Below are 25,427 nucleotides of genomic sequence, written 5' to 3' on the forward strand. Positions count from 1 at the left end.
TGAGGCCTGAGCTCGGCCCCACGGAGCAGTCTGAGCGGGACGATCCACCTGAGGGCACGGTGCCCCGCAGGAGCAGCGCATGGTTTTATGCTGCGACGGGATGGCAAAGAAGCCAGGGCCTCGGTGACAGGGGAGGTGACGCTGTTCTGTTTGTGCTTACTCCCTGTCTGTTTCAGTCATTCATTTATTCTCTTAGTGTCAGTGTTCTGGGTGCTGAGGGTATAAAACTGGACAGGACTCTAAAGAATCGCAAATCTGAGTCAGAGACAAGCAGCTGGCACTGTGGGGGGTGCTCCAGGCAGAGGTGGGGACCGCGTAAGGGGAGGAAGAGCTGGACCGGCATGGGGGCGGGGAGGGGCTGGGTCAGAGATGATCCAAAAAAGAGAGGTCGCTGCACCGGGGCCTGTTCCCCAGATGTGTGATGATGTCCTCGTGCTACATTTGGAGAAGGGGAGAGAGTCTCTTAGCAGCAAGGGGCTGAAGAGGAACCCCGGGCACCGAGGGACCGGAGGGCACCAGGTCACGCTCTGCCAACAAGCGCGCCTCAGCGCTCTGCACCTCTCAGCCCTTTCAAGAGCCTGAACAAGTCTGGGGGCAAATCTTGTCATGGTCCAGAGAGAAAACGACACGGAAGTCAGAGGACACTGGGCCGCTCGCAGCCGAAAGCGGAGACGCAGGGGTTCCAGCCAAGGCCGTGCGACTCCCGCCTCACCTGTGGGCACGGCCTCCACGTAAAAGCCATTTGACAGCTGCCTCACCGACCACAGTCCTCTGAGGACAGCCAACGAGGAAACCGAAGTCGATTACTACACAGAAGAGCAATGAGCCCTCTGGTCTGCCCTGGCACGGCCGTACCCACGCGAGGTGGGTGCTGGACTCCATCACTAACTAGGGAAGGGCAGCTTTCAGCGTTACGGACACGAACGGGGTTCTGACCTTGGCAGGTTGTAGAGCGGGGCCATTCGGAAGCAGGCCACCACCGCCCGCTTCCGCTGCTTGGACAGCAGCTTGTGCCACACGGCCTTCTTGGACCTCTGCGGGTGCTCCACCTGCGGGCGCACAGCACACGGTAAGCCCCAGGCACGGCACTGACAGCTACGCCTTTCCACTAAAACCTTTTGCAATTTAAATTCCAAAAGTACCTTAAAATCATGGAACCCATGTCCTCAATTTAAAATAGTTTAAAATGCTACATATTTTTCTTAGCAAAAATAAAAAATAGTTTCCCAATAGTGTGTCTTTTAGAAGTGATGTCATCTCTAAAATCAAAGAGATGTAAAACCACTCCATAAAATATCAGTTTCCATCTTTTGCATAATTTGGTTGTGGTTCTAAAACATATTTTCCGCATCTACAAAAAATTAAGGCATTTTTATTTATGTAGCATTTTAACTACTTTTATCATAAGAGTTACAGCAGTAAACTTACATAGGCAGTTAAAGAAAATGCTAATGAAAAGCCTACTGTTCCTTAATATAACAGGGTGGACACGAGGTGACCTGGCTTCATGGGCACGTTACTAGGAGTAAATAAAAGGATTTAATTTCACGAAACTGTTAAAATATGTAACTATTTTGTTAGATAGGGACAAATGGGAATTTCAAAGCTGTAGTAAATGATGCAAGTGAGTTATTTATTTAGCTAATGGTGTTTGGAACTCCAAGAGAAAAAAAGAGATTAATTATAAGTATTAGAGGGAAAAGTCCCAACACATAATTCTAAGTTAATCAGTAATCTCTAGGCAAGTGAACACTGTACTTCCCATACTGTAATATCTCCAACGCATACATGAAGATTTCTAGAAGAAATAAAAATGGTATGTTAGCTGAAAAAAATAAAGCTAAATTTACTATCCTTTACAGTAAACGGTCAAAATATGAATGTGGTGATGCTTGAAGAAACATTAGGGATGTCTGGACTACAGTGGTTTAGAAATTTTAACAAAGCAACTTCTGTAACTTGGCAGTGCTTGGTTTGGGGCCCTTCTCTCTGCAGGATCAATGAACACTCGTGACAACTGTCCCTGAGTGAAACGAAACATTGCTGAGGTGAACACTGCAGGAGACAGAATCAAGGGTAGTGCTGCCCAGCCAGACCCCACACATTTCCACTTAAAATTCCATTTTGAGATCTAAGACTTTACATGGCGCATTTTATGAGAACATGACAGTGGTAAAGTGGCAGGAAAGGTCTCTGCCATCATGAAGCTGCCATTTGGCAGAGCAAGTTATTACACAGAAAAGACTTTAAATAGTGAGTTTTCCTACAAATCAATTAGGGATGGGTAAGACCTGTGATCCACAGGCAGCCGCTGAAGGCCTGGATGTGCTGAAGAGCTTGGCTGGAGTGTGAGCATCGGGAAGTGCGAGGAGGGAGCTCACTCTCAGGAGAAAAGCTACCAGGTGCACAACAGACAGTGAACACTCAGGTCGCTGAAGCCTGAGATAAGTTAAGTCAAGTGCTTCCTGTGCACCCGCCGTGTCTGCACTGATTTTAGCAACTGAAAGTATTCTTTGCAAACTCAGTTCCCAGTTAACATTAAAACAGAGGGAGGAACGGCATGAATGCTCCACATGGGCGTCTCTACGCTTTCCTTCTGTGATCAGTGATGCTTTCTTTTTACGCCTATCCTTAAGATGGGAGGGACACTCGGCCTTAACTAAAATCCGACTCCGTCTTTTCCTAGATGATGCCTACTTCTCACTTAACATTTGCACAGGGATCACCTACTAGAATAAGCTTAGGACCTTTATTTCCTCTTCAGCACATTTTGTGTCCCAGCACAGCTGTCTCGTCAACATCTATCCACGCGTGTGTCACACCCTCCACCAGAGCTTGGGCGACTTGAGTGTTCAGTCCTGCTGCCTTCTGAGTGCGGTGCAGCCACGAGGAGGTGCCTGAACGGTCTGCGCCCTAGAATACGTGATGTCTAGAACGGTTGGTGCCTAGAATAGGCAGTGTCTAGAATGGCTGGTACCCTAGAATGGGGTGGTGCCTAGAATGGTTGGAGCCCTAGAAGAGGGTGGGGCCCTAGAATAAGAAATGTGTCCTCAAGAAATGTTCAGGGAATGAATGGCCGCTCAGTGAAACGAATGTTACTGCTTCACAAATGACATCATTCATTATGATTGGATATATTTCTGAAAATATAATATCCTAATATAATACAACAATCAGATTTCAATACGCTTCATTTAACGTATCTAAAATGCATTCAAGTAAATTCAGCTATATGCATGAAAACCAGGAAGAATTAAAACTTATGCTAGAGCCCTGGGTGCGGTGCTCAGTGGTTAGAGCACTGGCGTGGGGACTGCAGGGTCTCGGGTTTGATTCCTGGTTGAGGGCATATATCTGGGTTGCAGGTTTGTTCCTGGACCCGGCCTGGGTGTGTGTGTGAGGCAACCAATCGATGTGTCTAACTTCAATGTTTCTCTCTCCCTCCTTCCCCCCTCCCTTTCACACTCTCTTAAAAAACCAAACAAACAACGGAAAACATGTCCTCAGGTGAAGATTAACAAAAAACAAAACAGAATAAACCTATGGCAGATGACGATGCCAGAAATGGTCCTCCAGCAGCCATTTAGTTAACATTTTCTTAAATAGGTGCATAATTCCAGAAATACCACTCTGACTTGATACATCACTTCAAATTTCATCACCTCAACTCTTGTCATCTGTTGGTGGGTGATAATTTGTATTTAATGTTTCATGAAAATATTGTGGAAGTAGGGAAATGTTAAATTTCCTCCCTTACATTTTACTCTAGTCCATTACATTGCTCATATCACGGTGCTGCGTGATGCAGAAACCTGGTGTTAGCCACGTGGTGCGAGAGGGCACAGTGATGAAGCGTAGGGCACGGTGTTATTTAACGGCTGGGACGGGGACAGGAGATCATCAGATAATGTAAAACAGGAACCCAAGCAAAAGGTTTACTAATGTGATGCTAATATGTCCTGCAAAGCATTTAAATGACAGAATCCTGGATGACAGGGCATTTTACTATTTTACCTGCCACGTCAGGGGGGGCGCTGCCGGGCAGGCTAATGACAGATGACACTGTGTTATTCTGCTGAGGGGACCTAGTGAGGGATAGAGACTGTCTCTAGGTCACAAATATCTCACTAAGCCACAGGATCCCTTCTATAAAAATACAAACCACCAACTGATAATGTTTCAGACACGACTGGTTTGGGGATTCTTGAGCCAAGACAAGGAATGGGAAACTCAGACAGTGAGCTTTCTAGTTTAAATTAGTCTAGAACTGAAAAATTATATAAAGCACTCTTCTCAGGTGGTTTTAATATCAATGCCTTGTTCTAAATGTAATATATTGTTGATCTTAGAGAAAATTAACTAAAAAATCTCTCTAATAAAAGGCTTAAGCAAGTGACAAAACATTCAAACATCAAACCAGTGAAAGATAGTATCTCCATGTCATAAGCAATAATAAAAAATGAGAGATGCATATAACATTTAAAATCAGGTGTAACTCCTCAAAGTTTTGGTAGGATGACTTAAAATTAAGTATATAATCTTAATTATCTGTATAATTTTGGAACTATTTTAAATAAAATAATAAGACAAAGGCCTTGATCTCCCCAAATACATTGTCTATATATCACTACAAAAATGATATGCTTAGAAATTGTATATATTAGATACTAAGGGCTCCTGAGTCGTGTATTTTTTATAATGAACGTGCTGAACACATAATTTTTGGCCCATGGTTAACAGTTTAATACATCTCTTGGCGAAATATTTTTGCATGTGTTGGGCAAATGTGACAGAATCAACACAAAACTGAACCTGCTCAAGATGGAAGAGCACATTGGCTATGTCCAGGACCCTCTGCACGGTCTTCTCAGGGTCAGCGCTGTCCTCAGGTCTGTTCGGTAGGTCTTTGTAAAGAGCCATTTGCCACCGAATAGCAGGATCCTCCAGCTGCAGGACAAGGGAGAAAGTTCAGAACGTGCAAAGTGACCACATGAAGAGGGAGCCGCAGCGCAGGCCTCTGCAGTTACGCCGAGCAGAGCATCTCCCGCACGCAGAGCTGGAGACACGGCGGGCCCCAACCCCCAGGGTGGAGACAAACCTGCACATGTGTCTGCAGTTGCCATGAGGGCGACTGAGCAGAAATACAAGGCACCCTGAGGCTTAACCTAGCCCACTGGTGGTTGGGAGGTTTCCCTACACAGGTGAGGTTTCAACTGGGACTGAAGGAAGAGCCGAGGGCAGTGAGGAAACGGAGAAAGGCAACGTCCTTTCACATCTCTCTCCTCTCCTGGCCGAGCCTGAGAGGTGTTCACAGACGACCTAGGATCACACTGTCTATAAACACAGGGCTCTAGGATTCAGCTCAGTCTCACTGACACAGAAATATCAACGGATATGAATCAGTGGAGGGCTGTGCAGCCACATCCTTATGGCGAAGGAATCCATGCCTTCCTCCTCCTAATACTGTCTGATTCCGAGTTAAAGATATAACTGAATTCTGGGTGTTCTTAACCAAGATTATTATAAATCAGAACAGACAACATAAGCATCTTTGCAGGGGACAGAGCAGGTTGCTTCCGAGAAATAACCGACTAACTCTGCCACTTAGACGGGCAGAGAGAGCCTCTGCTCCCCCAGCGAGCAGACCAGGCCTCGCCCGGCAGGGCCTCGCTGGAAACGCCAGGCCTCTGGAGGCACCCACAGCGCTAGGGCTTCCGCCTGGCGGGCTGCAAACGGCTCAGTCCTTCGGGAAAGCGAGGCTCTTTTCCTCCACACACTCTCACCTGCGTGTGGCTCTCCTAGGTTTCCTTGTGCAGACTTACTTGCATCTGGCACAAGTAAGTACAATTCTCATTCTCTAACGTACAATTATTCTCCTGTCCGCAGAGGCACTGCTGCTACAGTGCTGAGAGGAGGTGCTCAGGAAGGAGCCAGGAACCTGGGCTTCGCTGCCAGCCAGCCTGGTGTCTCCCGCGTGTGTCCAGCCCCCGGCACGGGCCACACAGAATGAAATGTCAGAAAGGCCCTGGTGCGTCACCTCTCCGCAGGCAGGTCTCACTCACGGGAGGTGGAATTAATTGCAGCCCTGTTTCCTTTCCTGCTGGCCTTTCTTCCTGACCCCCAACCCAGACTTGGAAGAATCCGCACAGCGGCCTCTGGACCGCGTGGGAGAACCCCCTCTGCTCACCCAAACACCACCTTCCACTGGGCCGCGTCCTGAAGGCGGCATGAGCCCCTTCTCAAGAGGCACAGGCATGTCCTGTCTCTACTCAGCAGTGCTTGTCCTGGACCACGGTCCTCAAAGCGGGGCCTCGAGTCCCCGGGACCCTGAGGACCTTTCCGGGGACACGACCTCTTCAAACACCCCACATGTGCAGCATAAACTCTTCGCTGGAGGTTCCACTGGAGGCTTTACGAACATTTATAAAATGTTCCAGATCTTCTGCGCTCTGAAAGGAGATGGTGCTCCCCTGGAATTAACCCCCCTGCTGGGCAGGCTCTTACTAAGTACACGACTCAGTCCCAGCCAAGTGCACCTGAGCTTCGCTCTCGGTAACTGATGTGCTGTGAATACGGCAAAGGCTTGTCTCACCTTCATCATGTCAGAGCCCACAGTGTTCAAAGAAAAAGATGTGATTTGGATCTTTGGAAAGAAACATCTTAATACCCAGAAAGACACATTCCGCTGTAGTCACTACTGTCTGGCATTTGGATACTTTCATAATTAAAACACCCGGCAGGAGGGACACCAGACTAGGAGCACAGGCTGAGTCAAAATGATACATTGTTGGACTTCTTACATCACATATCAGGTTCTGTAAACAAATGAATAATTTATCCACTAGATTCAAAAAATTCCCAAGAGGCAACCCACGCTTGCTCAAGTACAAAAACCACCTCCAGCAGTTTTTGTTTTCCACCGTTAAAAAGTGTTGCGTGGTTTCCATCTGTGGCTTCTTCTAAATGTACCCTTGCTTTTCTAGGTAATTCAATAGTCCCTCTCTCAACAATTCTTATCTTCTATGTACCAATGACTAATACAGCACAGTATCTGATTTCTGAGCCCTAGATGTAAACTCCCAAATTCTGACAGACCCCTGCCTCCACGTCCTCAAACTCAGGCAGATGAAGGAAATTTCCAACCTTTATTTCAACTGGTGACATATTTTTTTTCAAGGTTTGACAATCTCTGATGATCTACTTTAAACACACATTTGTTACACTGAGGGTCCTTAATACAAAAGGACTGATTAAAACAATGTATTTTCAGTACCTTATCTGCTAAAGTAACATTATTTGGAGTTCTAGTCTAAAGAGAGAACCAATGCATAGACACCAAACGCGCTTTAGAAAGCATTCGGCTTACCTTGCCTTGCAAATGGATATTACTGCGGATCATATCTCGGACTTCATCCTCTGTGTCTTTCTGTCAAAAGATAAATGTCACATAGAAGTCTTATGAAATAGCACCTGTTATAAGTCAGTAGAAATCACACACACTCTTTCACAACAGTGTGTGAATGAGCAGCGCCTTTATAGGATCTGAAAGCATGCCACAAATTGGGGGGGTGCTATGTCAGATAATTTCTCACTACTGCTGTGATTTGAAACAAGCCACTTGAACTCCACACACAGTAAGTGCATTAAAACTCGATGGAACTCAGTCTCCAGTTCACAGCAAGTAGGGAGACGCACATTCCCTGGGGTTCAGACAGAAATGAGTCTCTCCCCGAAATGTGCAGAGAGCAATGCAGCACCTACGACATGCCCACCATGCAGAGGCAAGGAGCCCACCGAGGACCACGGATCAGAAAGCAGCTCAACTCCAGACCGCGGGAGCTTCAGAGCATTCAGGACGGGACGGAAGTGCCTCCGATTTACACAAATACAAAGCAGTAACCCCGTGTATATTTTTGAAAAATTGTATCCTCATAAGCATAGCCATGAAGATGAAAAACAGGCCATAAAGAAATCCTGAGCACCTAAATCTTGATGCTTGCTGATTCCAAAGTCAGCACCGCATCTCACACGTCTGCTCCCAACACCGAGAACCCACCCGTCAAAAATCTGAATGTGCCTGGCCGGCGTGGCTCAGTGGTTGAGCATCAACCTAGGATCCAGGTGATCAGGGTTCGATTCCTGGTCAGGACACATGCCTGGGTTTCGGGCTCGATCCCCAGTTGGGGGCATGCAGGAGGCAGCCGATCAATGACTCATCATTGATGTTTCTCTCTCTCTCTCTCCCTCTCCTTTCCTCTCTCTGAAATCAATAAAGATATATTTAAAAAAATATCTGAATGTACCGCTCACCAAACATTTTACATAGGCGTCCATATGAAATTACTTTTTTTCACTACCAGTGACTTCTTTGTATCTTTTCCATGTGGTTCCTGAATGTGCCCTGAGGTGACTAACGTAACTTAGAAATTAAAACAGCCTCCAGGAGGAATAGGCAGTCGTTGTGTCTGAGCCCTAGGCCTGTGCAGGGACCCCTCCCTGAAGCCCTCACGCAGACGGGCACTGAGGGAGCCCTGAGACAGGGCTGCGGTCTGGCAGCGGAGCAGCGGGTGCTCGCGCCCTGCTGTGAGAGGGCCTTACCATGCTCAGCCGGTTCTTGGCCAGGGCGATGAGCTCCTGGTCCCCGGGGGCGCAGATGTTCAGCCCGATGGGCAGCAGCCGCCTCAGCGCGGCCACGATGAGGGAGGTCTGCACGGAGTAGCGGTCTCCCTTCCGCCGCATCTTCTTCCTTTCCTGGTCAGAAACGGCCGCCTGCGGGACCAGCACAGGTTTGGGGTCTGCCACCGCTGTTCTCCCAGGACCTGACCTTTCCAACTGGACTGTGGTTTCACCTTCCACATTCTCAGCTGCTCACTATGTTAGAAAATTCCCCTGGAAACACTTTTTCTCTTTTCTTCTAATTTTAAGTCCTATGCTCAGATTCCCAAATCATGACAACTCACTGGTGTGCACACTGTAATTCTAGGGGAGCTATGGCTGTATGGAAACTCCATGGTAAGTTTAGATACTATATGTTTTGTAATTTTCAATACTTAAGAAGAAATAAACTTAAGAATAAATGATGTACTCGTTTTCACAAATGCCTGCTTTGCACACACACAGGGAATCTGTAAAAGTATTACGAAGTGCATTCCCTCCCGTGCGGTCTGCAGACTTGTGGCCCTGGCGTTAACCCCATTCCGGCAGAAATGGAGGTGATGGACTGATCGGCGATACGTAAATATCTGAGATTATCTCTGGTGACCTGTTTACACCTGAGGACAGCAGTGCCTCCTCAGGGGTCTCTCACTTTTGTTGAAGATTATGCTTGAGCCTTAGGGTCACCGCAAATGCCAAAGTCTAACTTCACTATAGTAGGTATTGGTCTTTCCACTAAGAGGGTGTGTTCTAATGTCACAATTAAAACAACTGTCCCACATCCACTTCTCTGTGCATGTCAAATTTCTTTGTAGCAATAAATCAAACATTGAAGATACTTTCATATTTTCATAGAAATGACATATTGTAATAGTTTGTGGCTACTGAGAAAAATACAGAAGAGTATTTAATATGCAAATAATCTGCTTTCCCCAAAAGAAGGCAAAAGATATCACAAGAGGATACGGAAAGCTTTTCCCTTAAGTTGGGAAACAATGGAATCATCTTACAGTAATGGCAGCCTATGGGTTATATTATGATAATTATATATTACAACATATCATTACATGTACAGTGCATATCGATACACTGTATCAGACCTCTAATAGCTGAACCATAGCGGTGAGAATCATATTCACTCGCCAAAGCGATGACCTTATGCATGGGCGCTACTTTTATCTGTACCAACTTCTAAGAGATTATTTCAGTAAATTTAGTAGAAAAAGCACAGTAATCATTTACATTATTAAACTGATTAACCCATAAAATAATGAATCAGTGGTTTTAAGTGAGCTCTTTGCCAAAAGGAAGCATAATCGCAGTGATAAAAATAATTACCCAAATGAGGAACCACCATCCCAAATATTAAACAAATGGATACAAATTATGCAAACGTGTTTCTGTCCAATACTGGTAATTTAGTTTTCAGCAAAACAATATTATTCAATACATTAAAGTATTTCATTGGGGTTGGAGTTTTCTTTGATTTTAACTTGTAGAGTTTTTTGGGGGGTCTGTGGTTGTATAAGCAGAAGGAGTTTATACCTGGTTTGATATTTATAAATAATAAAGTGACCTTATAAGGATAGAATTTAAGTGGACACTAAAGGCAACTTATACACGCTCACTTTTGAGAACAAGAGATAAATTAATTCCTCCTTATGCTGAAACAATAACCTTGCTGTCACGGGAATCTGTGACTGGAGAGAGAAGTCAGGAGCCTCTGAGCACTGCGGGTGTCAGTGTCCGCCTCCTGGGACGGAGACCTGAGACCACAGCAGTCACACCTGCTCGTGCACATCCTGGGAGGGTTTGTTTGTGTGTCTGGTGCCTGATTTCTTCCTGTTTGTATACACAGAACCCAGTACTGTGCCTCACCCACAGGAGCAGTTCAATAATGCGAGAACTGCTGGAACTATTACATCTGCATAACACTGCACGTTCTATCTATTCCCTGAGTGGGAATCAGACATGACTGCGCAACATCTGGTCAACTGCAGGCATACTCAAGGACAGAAGCATCAGTGACCTCTCTTAAATCAATCTAACTCGGGAGTCCGGGGGATCTGTCTGCCCTGCGACACCTCTGGCACATGGCTGAGGTCTTGGGCTCTGCAGCTCTGTTCTCAGCACTGCATGGGAACATCTCTCTGTGCATTTCAGCTTCAGGAGACCTAGTGCCACCCTCCTGCTGGCACGAGACCGACAGTACAGCCTTGGGGACAGGAGTTACTGATCCCAACTACACCCCGCTGTGGCTGCTTCATGCCATCCCCATCTGAGGTCAGCAGAGGACCTCTGATTAAACTGCTGTGTGGCCAACAGTGACTCTCAGGTCCGTCCAAATGCTGGCACGCAGGACACCATGACTCCCTTAGTACAACAACGCAACAGATTAGTGTGCTTGACCCCACAGTTTGAACTAGAAATGTCATTTCTGGGGAAAAGTTTATATTGCACTAATGTAATATAAAATTTCAAGCACATATGCAGGCAAAACCCAAAAAAATAAAAATAAGGAAGTGAAGCATTATCACTAATTTCCAAATTTTTCATCAATATTATTTACTTTCTATCTTGTCTTGGACTAAAAAGTTTGAGAAAATGTGGGGAGAAAAACATTAAGACTGAGAGGCTCCTATCCATTACTTTGCATTTTTTCCCTGGAAGTAGGAGAAACGTTACTTGGGCGATGCCTGTGGATGCCTCCGTCTAGTTCTCAGTCTAGAGTGTGAATTGTGCTGTGAGAGTCACTGGACTAGGACAGAGAAAGGAGGGCATGGGACTCGTTTGGGACACGCAGACCTCCACTCTCAAGGCCTCAGCTTTGTCCCGAGTTTGACGAACCCCTGGAGTCACTTATCCTTCCAGAGGAAACACTGGCCTCTTGCACCCTCTCTGGAAGTCACTCTTAACTCTGGCCTGAACTGAAAAAGCAGAGAAATTCACCACACTTCCCAGTGCACATACCTGTGACCATGTGCTGTCCACAGGGCAACTCCCGGAGGAGCCCCCCAACTTCTCGGCTTACTGTCTTCCCAGAGGACAGAAGCCCCCCTTCTGTGTGTGTTTCTAGAGCACATCACATGAAGGACATGTGTCTGAGGTATGCAAAGCTGGCTTATCTTTGGTTCATGTGTAGTCATGTCAAACACATGGCATCTCAAACTCCAGATAAGACTAGAGGTACTGAGGGATGCTAGTCTCCTGTCCTGGGGTCACCAATGACACCAGCCAGATGATGGGTCACCTGGGGTGGGTAGAGGTGCCCCTCCCACACAGCCCTCAACCCACAACTTGCTGAATTGGGAGGGACAGTTCCCTTGGCCAGATGCCACACTCCTGCGTGTCTTAGGCCCTTGGGCAGCATGCTTTCTGAGTTACCCATGTAATACACTCACTTTCTTATTCAGTGATCGATCCAAGGTAGAGGCACACCTTTTAATGAGTTTTGAAAGGAAGCTCCTCCTTCCCCAACAGGTGTGATAGAGAAAACTTCCCCTCTCCTGTGTGCAGAGCAAAAATCCACCCATGTGCTTCTTAACAACACAGCTACCGATTCAGAGGCCACACACTGGCACACAGAATGCCAGCCATTTACTCTTGACAGACACAGTGCCCATTCCCTCCACCCCCTTCAGTGGTTTCACTTTCGGAGCTTTTAGTTACCAGTGGTTAACCGTGGTCTGAAAATAAGAAATTCCAGGAAATCAAAAGATACTTTAAGAGGGAAGGAGACCACACTCATATAACTTTTATTACAGTATATTATTATAACTGTTCTATTCTATCATTATTGTTGTTAATCTCTTACTGTGCCTAATTAGTTAGTTAAGCTGTATCATAGGTATGTTTGGATATGAGAAAAGCATAATATATACAAGATCTAGTACTGTCCATGGTTTCCGGCATCCATGGGGGTCTTGGAGGGACGATTGTACATGATATTGACTAGGTATATGTATATTATACTGCCTGGTGATTTTGCAAGGGTGTGTGTGTGTGTGTGTGCGTGTGTCAGTGTGAGTGTGTCAGTGTGTGTGTTTGTATGTGTCAGTGTGTCTGTGTGTGTCAGTGTGTGTGTCTGTGTGTATGTGTGAGTGTGTATGTCTGAGTGTGTATGTGTGTGTCAGTGTGTCAGTGTGGGTGTCAGTGCGTGTGTGTATGTGTGTTCAGTAAAGAACACTACTGAATCTATGAAAGTTCAGTTATAAACCTTCAAAACAAAACAAAATCACCGAGTGAAAGTTGTGTTCGGACATTTTCTCGGGCCGTGAAACAAGAGAGAAATACCTTTGACATCTTTGACTTGGTGTCGGTGATGAGGAAAGACATGTTGTTGATTTCATTCTGGACGACAAAGTTCTGCTCTTCTCTCTTGAAGTTCTGAGAAATTGCAAAGGAAATTTCAGTTAAAAGCCCATAAGCAATAAGTCCCATGTGCTCAGAGGTTGCACAGGACTCAGGTTTCTACAAAGGTAAATGTTAATTTGTTACGTAAGACTCATTGAGAGAGGGGACAAGTAATTGTTGAATATCCAGTGAAAGCACTCAGCTATGGGCAACAATCCTGGGAACTAGATATAAAAACCTATGTTTCAAAGGTCGGAAAACTAAGTTCAGAAAGTTTAAATCACGGAGGCACCCATGTACCGCAGGCAGAATGGGCGCTCTAACCGACTCAGCGGGACAGCGTCTTGTCTCCTGATAAACGGCTTCCCGAGGGCAACTGGGAGGAGCTTTCCGCCCGGGCAGACAGTCACCTGCTGTTTCAAATTCCATAGCATCCCCTCACTCACTTTACTTCAGGGGCACTGAAGCGCTGGCTGGGGGAGGTACGGAGCAGCAGCAGTAGATAAAACACCACAAACCGAAAGCAGAAATGACCACAGAGTTTAAGGAGCGGTCAGCAAGCTAACTGTATGCCTTCCTTTATCAGGTGAGCAAAACTCAAATTGAAAACTTCATAGTGAGCCCTTAAATATGCTGGCGAGTGACACGTCACCGAGGTTTGGGTGAAGAACAGTGAGAAGACTAAGTTCGGACTTGCGTCCAGCTTTCACATCCTGACCCCACTATCGATAGCACGGGGCTCAGCCAGCCTCGTCTTCAAATGTCCAGGAAGGGTAGACGTGACACATATTAAGAGGTTTGTGCAAAAGCACATATTCAGATTTGTTCTTACTCTTGAAGGTATTAGTAGACATTCATCTAAAAACCTACTGAGCATGACAAATACTGTTGCTGCAAAGCTCTGTGTTGCAGACAAACTTAGGGTTTCTTTGGTGTTTTAAGAGATTGATAAAGTTGAAGGTTCTCAGTTATTCAAGGAAAAACAGGCAGCTGTTGGTTTTCTTACGTGCGTTTTCCTGGGCTCTGCATTTTCAAATTTCCTTTAGAAGTGCCCAGAGGATCTAACACATCCCCTTAGCGTGGGCTACAGAGGACAGGAAGTCACCGACTTCTATTCAGAGGAGCATCATTTCTTGTGACATCACAGGAAATAAATGTTAATGTGAAGATACAAATTCACCATTAAAAAGCCACCATTTCACTTATCATTTCTGTGTGATGGTATTTTTAATGTATGTTTTGATATACATTTTTGCATTAAGTTTAATAGACTCCTCAAGGTAGGCAACAAATAATACTTATATACTAAATATTAGGTGTAAAATTTTTACTTTTAAGAAAATAGTACATTTTCAAAGTAATCTGATTTATATAACAATTTGATGAAATAAACTGGGAAATCACCTCAGTGGATGAAACAGAGTTTGAGGTGTTTATTTTTACTTTCTCGGAGCCTCCCATTTACAAAGTACCACAAAATTACAATTGATACAAAACTGCTCAGCTTTTGAAATAATTTGGGACAATAATAAATGCTCACTTACCCACATTCTGCTAGTTATTGAGAGTTATAGAGTACTATAAAGTGCTTCTCGGGATTAAAATCTTTTTCAGATTTAAAAACATAGTTGTACTTGCAACATACAAAGCAGTGAAAATTCACTAAAGATGCACTTTGTAAGTTCTGCCAACAGGACTCCCAGCAGGAGCTTTATTTTCTTCTAATGTGAGCAAAACAAAATTCCTATAGAAACATAATGTGTGATGACAAGAACTTTAAGGCAGTGACACATGTGTGTCCTGTGGAATGTGAGTCTGTGTCCAAGTTTCTCAAACTGAGGCCGGAGTGCTCTCAGGGGTGATACAGCGAGTGCCAGCAAAGAGCAGGGCTGGCATCCCTATGTCCACATCACCCTAAGACTCAGGGGAGACATGAAATGTGTATGGGGGATAATTAAAAATCCCTGAGTTTCTGAGGATAAATTACAAAACTCAAAAGAAGGTTGATATTGCCTCAAACTCCCCAGGAGAACCTGTTCTCTCTCCTCACCAGTTAAGTGACGCCCAATAGACAAGTTTAAGAAGCACTAAGGGGTTGGAAAATCGTCTAACTTCCCGAAGGTCCTTAACATAACGCAGACAGCAAGCCCTGCCATGTCTGCTACTCACGTGGGACTTGGACCAGTAGATGAACACCTCGGCCACCATGCGGAACAGGTCCTCGGCTTCCGGGCTGGGCTCTTTGAGCCACTTTGCCCTGGATCACAAAATAAATACAGTGGTTCCTCCGTAACGACTCAAAGTTCAAAAAATGACCCTCCCAAAGTTGCATCTGAAACCAAGTAACAGGGCAGCAGCTTCCCACAGAGCGCAGGTGGCCTGCGTCTAAGCTGTAACATTTAGAACAATTTAAACATTGCAACTGTCCGCCAGAACGCGCTTTCTGATTGCCATTTTAAGATGCTCTGCGAGCAAAAAAAGCCTTGTCTAGAAGCATGCGGTTACGCTAGGACCAGGGCAGCTCGTCGCCGAGCAGCTGGTGAATGAAGCCACTCCTTGGGGACAGGCTAGCACAGCAAGGCCACGAGGGGATCAGAGGAATCAATGGCTTTCGAACACTACCTGTTGTAGTCCACGAATCTAATCAGCAGAGGGTAGAAGGCATAGAGGTCTCGGGCCAGCGTGGTGAACTCGTCCAGAATGAGCAGCTCGGCCTCGGACATGTCGCCGCGGGCCTCGGCTTTCAGGTGGTCCTCCTCTGAAACCACCGCCGCTGCCTTCGTCTTCAGCTTCTCCATCAGCGGCAGGAAATGCGTTTTCAAGAGCTGAGGTTTCACTTTATTTATAATGGGCTGGGAGAACACTGTGTGGAGAGAGACGTAAATGTTGAGCTACGCGCAGGTCACCCTCCTGCAGACCGAGCGTAATTACAGTCCCGGCTCCAACAAGGACGCCCCCCCCAGTCCAAACCGGCAAGGGGTGAACGTGATGCGCTTCCATGATTTTAAAAAAGGACCGACAGCGAATTCAGGACAGAAAAAAAGGATGTTCATTCACTTTGCAAATCAATTTTCACACAAAACAGAAAACTCTCCCCAAACGGAAAAGGCCCCCAGGCCCTCTCCTTAGAAGAGATGCACACCGCTCGGTAATTATGAGACTGAGTGCCGGCCCTCCCCCACTGCGCCCGCCCCGTGCAGGGAAGGGCTGGAGCACAGGCCACGCCCTGCTCCTTCGTTCAAGAAGAGCTGTCGTCTTTAGCAACATTCTAAACCTGATTTGAACATTTTTAAAAGGAATTTTTTCCCCTGAAGGTAACACGCATCCATTGTGGAAATGTATAAAAGAAAAGTTAAAATCAACCATAATCACTCTACATAATTAGTAAGACATTCATGCATTTCTTTGGAGTTTTTATAAATAATAACTTCACAAATATATATTTATATGCATTTCTGAATTCAATTTTTAAAATACTCTGCCGTTCATCTTCCACAATATCTTGGGCATTTTCCAAGTCGTGACACACTGCCGAGCCCCACTGTTTAAAGACGGCCTGTATTCTGCTACTCAATGTGCCCACCTGGCTGACCACACCCCAGCGCTGGGCATTTAAATTGCTTCCCATTATTCCACATGAACAGAGCAAACGCACATAACTGAAAGGTACCGGCTGCGTGATCTCTGCTCATCCCCCCCCCTCCTGGTGGGACAGGTCGCTGACAGTGGGCGTCTCCAAGTCCAGTTTTATCTCTGCCTCTTTCTACAGAATCATTAGCTTATTCTGCAGTGTTTACTCACTGATCGTGGAGAGGCCGTCAAAAAGCAAATGTTTACTTACTTAAAAGTAGCAAGTACACCAAAAGCTACTTAATGGCTGATGGAATCTATTTTTTAAAGAACAGCATGACAAATAAAAATCCTTCTCAGCACAGAAAAAAATATTAATAAGGGCAGAGATAGAAAAAGTCTGCTCTTTCGTATTTTGAATCTTTTTGGAAACAAAATAAGTGGTACGTTCCTCTCCAGCCTCACCTGCCAGCCTCTTCATCCAGGCCCCCTCATCAATCCCCAAGTTGTTGTATATGATTTTCAGAATGTTCCCCAGCAGCGTGTTCATGTGCTCGGAGTTGAGAGCCGTGCAGCACAGGTCGGCCCGGTCCGGGTTGTTCTCAGGCCCCTGCTCCCACCACCGGGACATGTAGCTGCAAAGCATGGGCAGGATGACCTCCATCACGTGTGGCATCTGCGTGTAGCGGATCCCAGACTCGGCGAGCTCCACGATCTCCTCCATGAGTTTCTCCAAAGATGGTATATTTGGACAAACATCTTCCACATTAGCTGGCAAACTGAGAGCTAGAGGAACACACAGGAGAATGAATGGTGTTCACTGATGAACAACCATGAACATCCCGGACCGGGTGGGCTGTGCTCCCTGACATAACAGTCACAAGGAACCATGTCATTTGGGCTTCAAGACCCAACGAGCCCACACTCCTCTGGGGCCTGCTCCTCTCTCCTAGCAGCAACGTCAACCTTTCTCTCTCCTTCCCACATTCCTTCCCTGCCCCACCCCCCTTCAGATCCAGAGCAGACACGAGTATCAAGGTCTCTGCCCATGAGCCCTGCTGCTCCATCACCCATGCCCGTCCCCTTGCAGAGGAGCCAGTTTGAGGTCCCTTAATAGGATGTACACACAGATGATTAATAATTCAACTCAACCATGTTTTACTATTTCTGAATATATTGTAGAAATTTTGTAGAAAAATACTGCTAAGTCACATTTAATATATTTCTGTTAACTTCCTATGTTATATGAAATTATAATTATAAAATAGGCAAATTAAATAACAATGAATATTCTTATTTTTAAGATCCTTTATTTGATGGAATGCACTATTGCATCCGTGCAGCCAGCAGCCCCTGGAGAGCACAAGTCACACAGGGAAACCATCTCAGCTCTGTGAGCAGCAAGGTGCTCGCCTTAAAGGAAATAAAAAAAAAAAAGACCGGAGGCCACGTGTGCTGTGTCCAGGTCTTGAAACTTCCATCATGTTTCTTTAAATGGCTGACTAGAGGGATGACCTCCTTCTGCTATATTAACTATTTGTTATCCAACTCAGTTCAAATCCTAGCAGATAATTCTAACAGGTTCTCAAAGGCCAGTCCTCGTCTTCATCGGCAGGGTTCTACCAGCCTCTTGACTGGGACAGTGAGAGAAATGGGCGTATCCCCCCAGAAAATAAGCCGGTTTCCCGAGCGGAAAGGGACCTGACAGGTAAGTACATGTGGACAGCAATGGCACAGCCGTGAAATCAGGGACACACGCTGGGGTCAGGTGCAGATTAAAGTCAGTGATTAACTGCTTCAGGTTTATGTTTTTAACTTCCGTAAATGATAAAAATTGGACAAAACTATTAGGGGGAAAAACTCACATGGAATTAAACTGTCCTAATAATGGAACCATACCTGCTGAACAAAGAAAACTGCAGGGGACAAACCTACAAATGTGACCAATAGGAACGCGGTGCCCTCACCTACGAGAGGGAACCGAGTCCAAACCCGACTGACCTAGTTTCTCTTATCTGCTGATTATTTCGTCTTATCCTTAAGACTGTTAATTTGTCTGTGGCTCATTAAGTTAAAGCAAATTAAACTAATTTTCTTTCAGAAACACCACAGGAATAGTACACAACATTCTGAAAAATTCTCTGTAACAGCAGGTAAGAGCAGGTGCCTTGGGCCAGGGCCTGGACAGACCCGGCCACCGCAGGGAACTCGCGCCTCAGGGTCACCCCGCGCCGCATCACCTGCTCTCTCCCGCGAGGACTTGGTGTTGTAGATGGAGTAGCTGTTATGTTTGTTCAGATGAGTCTCCAGAAACGCCACAGGAAAGGCCCCAGCGAAGGCCGCCAGACACTCGCCCAGCGCCGAGCGCTGCCTAGGGAAACGGTTGTAAGTTTTATTTCTCCCAATAAAAATCTGAAAAAGTTACATTAAAATTGGCAAGTCTAACCTATGAGGGATAATAAAGTGCTACTAATAGTATTATTCCTCAAATATAATTTTCATACTGTATTGGAAATCATCATATGCTTTCAACAGCAAAGCCATTCAAAATTTAAAAAGCTAAATTATATTTTAGCTAAAAAGAAGTTAAAAATAGCACAGACCAAAATAACAAGAGAAAGCCCATGGGTATCACACAAGCTTGGGCATTACTTTTCTTTCCTTCTCTCCCCTTTTTTTAACATCATGACCTGCTAAAAAAGAATTCTTGCTATGTGATTAAATGGGTTAATAAAAATTAAAAAACAAAGTCTGAATACTAGGAACTAATATAATTTCCTGAAAATGTGCCATGTGTAAGGAATATCGGGGCACCTATAAAGTACAAAGACGTACAAGTGCTACACCAACGACAACACTTAGGTCAACGTCTCGCTCCCACGGAGGGAGGTATGTGAGGCTTCTATGTGTACATTTGATATACAATGAGAAAGCACACTAGCAGATTCCTTCGTAAGTCTCATAAGCAGTCAAGTTGAAACTTTAGAGTCTTTACCATCACTTTGCCTTTTCCCCCACAATTCATCTTTTATTGTTGCAACTCAAATTTATCTTAAAGATTATCCAACAATTCTAATTTATCTTAAAGACTGTCTAACTACTCCCAAAGAATTCAATACATTAATCTGGCTGTTTAATTTATAACTAAGGAAAAAGTTATAAAGTGAATATTCTTGTTATAACACCTGACATAGTTTTAACACTTGAAACAGCTTTAAGACGAGTTGAAACTGAAAACCTTACCTTTCCACATAAATACTCTTGCTGGTTCCCAAAGCATACAAGCTGCTCAGGATCCGGTAACAGGACACCTGTACATCTTCCACTGGGGGGGAGATTCACACGAGAAAAAAACACGTTATTCAGACTCAGTCCTAAGAAAGTGCAGGCTGAAAACAAAAACTCCATCGTAAAGGCACACCAGTATTTTAATGTTTGAAAGCAGTGATGTAAGAACAGACAACATGTAAAATGAAATATAAGACGTTTTTCTCAAACAAAATTCTTTTCCTTCAGGAGCTTAAGGCAGTCTAGAGACATGCTGTGATCATTCAGAACATTATCAGGAACAATTTCTTCACAATTTTTTCCCTAGCTATAAGAATAAAAGATTTTTTCAAGGGTAAAATGGAACACAAGAGTACCTGAGAGGACAGGTACATGTCTGATTTCTGTTCCCAAGGTACAGAACACGGCACCGTTTGTCTCAGGTCTCAAAGGACAAGCATGAGAATGCCAGAGGGTGCAGCGTATTAGTTATTTCTGAAACCACCTGACATTTACCTATAAGTGAGTCACTCCGGTAGTTTTTAAAGCTAGAGAATCAAACGAAACCAGGTAGATGACCTATGACCCCATACGATCTGTTTATAGACAAGGAGACCTAAGAGCCTTGACTCTCTAACTCCAGCTCTGCCTCCGTTTCCTGGGGGAAGCACCGCACATTGAGGGAGGAGCCATCCCTGTCCTCCAGACGGTCTCCACAGCCACAGTGCACTGTAAGCGGGGCAGCCACTGGCTCAGGCCCACGTTCCGCAGCCAGCGTGTCGTCACCGAGGCACGCGGTGGGCTTCGTGCAGAGCTGCACTCCCCTGGGGCCTACGTGCTGAGTCTGTGTCTGGATCTGCAGTCAAGGCTGCTTGACAAGGGCTCACAACTTCTCTCGTGCTCGTATCGGCACGAGAGCAGGACACTGGGGCGGGTCACGTGTTATAACTTTGGGCATTCTGTGGATATTAATAACTACAGCATTTCAGCCAAAAGACAGCTGCCAGATCCCCAATGAAAACAACTGAAACCCGTTAACAGAAGCTGTGTGGCCACCCTAGTGGACCAGGCATCTGGACACAGACTTGGTTTCTGCAGCCTGTGGAAACCATCTGCACAGACTGGAAAACATCTCACGCGGCATGTCCTGTGGTCAGACAACATTAGAAGTCGCCGTGGAAAAAGGCCACACCGAACGGTAACTCGGGAGTGGCACTCGGGCTGTGGGGAGGAGGCTGTGTGACTCAGGGGTCACCTGTGAGCACGGATCTGTGAGTCACACGCCACCCAGAACGCTCTGCACAACAAGACCTAGGGTGTTTGAATGGCGCCGGAGAAGCCCCCGGGGCTTCCACAGCTCTGGCCGCTGCTCAGAAAGGCAGCTCTCGGTGGCGGAGGCACGTACGTATCAGGTCCTCTCCGAACTGGTGCTGGCCGATGTGCTCGAACAGCGAGGACAGCACGGGCAGCAGGGCCGCCGTCGTGTAGTTGACGATCTGCGTGGCCCCGCGGGGCTGGCTGCGGGTGTGCGCGAACTGGCCCTCCTTCAGGTTCTCCAGCGTCCTGGCCAGGTCCTCCGCCGCGCTGTCCAGGAACGCGCTGAGCGCGCCCTTCACGCTCTCCAGGCCCGTCTTCATGACCGTCCTGGGGGGACGCAATGGGGGGGGGCAGTGAGCTGCGAACACGCGCGTTCTGCTCCTCACTCCCTCGGCCTGGTGACTTTCTAAGTCCACCCTCAGGCACCTTCTCAATACCTGGAGTTCCAGCCACACTGCTCTGTAAGTCAAGGCTGCTCCTAAATTCCTCAGTCAGCTCCGTGAGAACCTCGGAACCCAGGGCCGGCTGGGGCCGTGTGTCCACCAGCGGCCTCAGCCTCTGAGAACAGTTATTTTACAACGGACCAAACACAGCTTCTGAGCCGCTTCAGTTAACCCCAAATCCAACAGAACCAGAGTGTTCCTGAGGCAACGGCTGTGAAAGAAGCATCCAGTGGCCATTAAACCCATCCCCGAATGAGAGATGCTCTGTGCTGCGGGGGAGAGTCAGCGGCTCCTAAGGAGCCTCCACAGGCTGGGCGCTGAGCGGAGGGACCCTCCTGGTCGCTATTTCTAGTAAGAACGAAGGTGCCCAATGGCATCTCTTTCTTCGTTCATTATACAAAACACCCCAAATAAAGTTTCAAACACAAGCACAGATAATCCAAGGAATCGTGGAAGACTGTCTCTAAGAGATGCTCAGAGAGTTTCATTTAGATTTACCCTGGGTAATAAATGAATCTAATGTGGCTGCAAGGCTGTCAGTCATGCTAAGTGGGCTGACGGCCTTCGCCACATGCTGGGCCCCCGGCCGCGCTGGTGGAGGGCAGAGGAGGAAGGCACAGACGGGGAGCTGGCCGGCCACACACCCCCTGTGCCGTCTTAGCTCCACTCTGCTCAGCTGTAATCTGAGAATGACACCCTCATGTCCCTGTAAAGCTAAGTGTTTTCACAGCCCCAAGCCCAGCACCGCGCCTCAACCCCTGCATGACCTCCAGGGCTGCAGGTGCCACTGTCACCTCCCAGGACGGCCCTAGCCACATACTGTACTGCTGCAGGACGCACCTCAAATTTAACAATTTATGTTGATCATAAAATAACAAAATGCCGTTGTATGAGCTTGAAAAACGCATGTCCACGTACCTTGCATCCAGAGTCTGCCCCAGGATGTGGAGACAGTTGACAATGGATGCTGCATCGTTTCCTACAGGAAGAAAAGGCTGCGTGAAATGCTCCGAGGATTTGTCAGTGTTCTTCTTTCCTACTAACACTTGTGTTTCAATAATCAGCCCACAGCACAACTCAATATAATAACTCAATTAAAACATCTCTGATAATGGAGTTTAACATCATGCAGCTTCTGCTGTGGTTAAGCAGATGTAGGTTGAGAAGCGTGGAGTGGTCCAGGGAGGAGCTGACCGCTTGGAAGCGTTCGCAGCGCTGCAGCAGGCTGAGGGGCCACCGACCCTCCACGCGCCCCCACACAGCCCCGCGCACCCCCACCAGCTCGTCTCACTTTGACCTCCCACTGCACAAAGACCTCAGGTCAGCCCAGCTCACAGCCTTCCTGAAATGAGGCGGCTGAAAGTCTAATCAATGTAACCACTATTATTGCCCCACCTCTGCCTTCCACTGCAGTCAGCTGCGTTCAGAAGAACTCATTTGCCTGAATGTTGTTGGTTTTGGTGGAAAAGCAGCACCAAGCTCTCATGTAAAAAAGCACCAGAAGCTGAAAAAATTAAATTCTACTCTCATGAGATACCTGAAAAAGGCTGACTCTTCATGAAAGATGAAATTCACTCATTTTGATTGGCAGAAATGTGAATCATACAATTACTACATGTATATTACTTTATGATGCAGATCAGAAAAGCATGTCCAAAGTTACAAAGTGATTTCACTGCTCACACACAGTCTGAGACTGTGCTTCTTCATTCCGTATTCTATTCACAACGTACACACTGCGTGTTCACTGTGTAACATGCTCACACACAATCTGAGACTGTGCTTCTTCATTCCGTATTCTATTCACAACGTACACACTGCGTGTTCACTGTGTAACATGCTCACACACAGTCTGAGACTGTGCTTCTTCATTCCGTATTCTATTCACAATGTACACACTGCGTGTTCACTGTGTAACATGCTCACACAGTCTGAGACTGTGCTTCTTCATTCCGTATTCTATTCACAATGTACACACTGAGTGTTCACTGTGCAACATATCGCCATTTCCTGGGTCCTGAGGTTAAGTTTTTATGACATCTGTGTATGATGCATTCTTTTGAATGGATTAAGTACACATAGGAATTAACAACAGCTTTAGAATGCCAGCAAGCCAGTTAGCGACAGAGACAGACGAGAGAAGGAATGAGGCACTCATTGCTCAGGCCCTGGGTTTTCCAGGACAGTTCCGTTTGCCTTAAGCTTGTATCTCAGGATTTCGGGGGGTAATGAAGACAAGGGCAGAAGGGCAGAATCTGTTATGTCCCTGTCTATTGGCTGGTGGCAATCTCAGGGCTTGGACTGTAGTCCCTGAAAATATTATCATTTAATTATCCACTCACTCAATAAATACAGGTTAAATACCAGACACTCCCAAACTTCCAGTAATAAGCAAAACAGAGTTCTCAAGGTACTTGCATTTTAACAGGGGATATGCATAACAACTAATAAAAAACCATTACGTAACACAGTATCAGGCCACAGTAAAAATCACGGCAGGATGTAGGGATTAGAGCAACTGGACAGGGTAACGGGGTAAGTGGTCCCCAAGAAAGTAGCAAATGAGCAGACATGAAGGAACAAACCGTGTGGACAGCCAGGCAGAGGGAAAGGCTCCAAGGCAGAAAGTGAGCCTGGTGCTCCAGGCAGGGACGTGAAGGTGGCTGATGCCGCGCATCAGGGGAAGGAGAGGTTGGTGGGAGGAGGGGAGGCCAGGTCCTAGCGCCGGCAACTGGAGCAAGAGCTCTGGGTATTTTTTTGGGTGCAACAGAAAGACATACCTAGGTTTTGAATAGACTGGAATCTGATTCATATTCTAAAAATCCCAACGTGCAAACTCTGGAAGGGCCGAGTGGAAGTTGCTGAGGGGGCCGCTGCGGTGGAGTGAGGGGTGGGGGCGGTGAGTTTGGATCAGCATTTGTGAAGACATTAGGAACCTATCTTTAAGTTTTCCTTATGGGTTAAATGGGAGGTGAGAGGGACAGGAGGCAGGAGTGACTCCGAGACTGTCGGGGAGCAGCTGTGTGAGCAGGTGAGTGGGACAGGACTTAAAGATGTGGTGAGAGGAGAGGAGCGAGCTGAGAGGAGGGGCGGGCGTGTCCTCTGGGCACCAGGCTGGGGGCAGGGCCTGTCATCTCCTAGGGATGCGGGCTGGGCGACTGGAAGAAAACCTGCAGTGCAGACGAGAGGCAGTGGAGCTGCGAGTGTGGGCACCATAAGCACCCAGACGACTTTCAATTCGTGGGCCTAAGGGAAGTCACCAGCGAGAGCATGGCAGACGGATGACTGAGGAAAGGCCCCGCCTGCCCAGTGTTTGGAGGACAGACGGTGAGAACAAGGACAGAAGGAGCAGCACAGGAGGAGCCGGGAGGCCCAGGGGAAGGTTCACAGGCAGCCGGTAGGGGGCTCCGGCGGCTTAACCTCAGCAGCAGTTGAGAAGCTGGCCTCGCTCTCTCCCTAACTCTCAGTCGCCTTCCCTTCCCTCTGCTGTCTCTGTATAAAGGACCAGCGTCTGTAGAGCCAGCCAGGCCCTTACCACCTGCCAGGGGCATCTTCACCACCACCCTAGGCATTCGAGAGGCCATTCCTTTGGCCCCTGCTGTAGCCCAGCACCTAGGACAGAGTCTAGCATACAGCAGGCGCTCAGTTAAATCTCTGTGGCTGGGAAGAGAGCCAGGGCAGACAGTGGTGTGTGTCAAATGAAAACGTTTGGTGAATATGAGGTTTCTGTGATGGGTAAAGCCCCAATCTGTCAGCTCCCTGAATGCACACGTCTCGGATTCTCCATAAGGGATAGAGAGTACAACTCTAGGTGGAAACACC

At 46.6% G+C, this 25,427-nt stretch overlaps 1 protein-coding gene across 2 annotated transcripts in view; it reads right to left on the minus strand.

Annotated features, from left to right (window-relative positions):
• Positions 1-25,427, minus strand: part of RYR2 (ryanodine receptor 2) — a 298,173-nt gene that overhangs the window by 80,821 nt on the left and 191,925 nt on the right. Inside the window, exons 60-72 of one of the 2 annotated variants that reach the window (XM_087828992.1) lie at positions 22,524-22,584; positions 21,251-21,489; positions 19,822-19,903; positions 18,819-18,949; positions 17,044-17,364; positions 15,631-15,871; positions 15,178-15,265; positions 12,949-13,041; positions 8,599-8,769; positions 7,367-7,426; positions 4,813-4,947; positions 1,754-1,798; positions 937-1,049 (exon numbers count right to left, since the gene is read on the minus strand). In XM_087828992.1, the coding sequence (XP_087685118.1) occupies positions 937-1,049; positions 1,754-1,798; positions 4,813-4,947; positions 7,367-7,426; positions 8,599-8,769; positions 12,949-13,041; positions 15,178-15,265; positions 15,631-15,871; positions 17,044-17,364; positions 18,819-18,949; positions 19,822-19,903; positions 21,251-21,489; positions 22,524-22,584 (1,780 nt within the window). The remainder of the gene's footprint in view (positions 1-936; positions 1,050-1,753; positions 1,799-4,812; positions 4,948-7,366; positions 7,427-8,598; positions 8,770-12,948; positions 13,042-15,177; positions 15,266-15,630; positions 15,872-17,043; positions 17,365-18,818; positions 18,950-19,821; positions 19,904-21,250; positions 21,490-22,523; positions 22,585-25,427) is intronic. The other variant, XM_087828993.1, reaches the window with a different exon arrangement.

This window comes from Miniopterus natalensis, chromosome 21, assembly GCF_054644295.1.
Source record: "Miniopterus natalensis isolate mMinNat1 chromosome 21, mMinNat1.hap1, whole genome shotgun sequence".
NCBI classification, from domain to species: Eukaryota; Metazoa; Chordata; class Mammalia; order Chiroptera; family Miniopteridae; genus Miniopterus; species Miniopterus natalensis.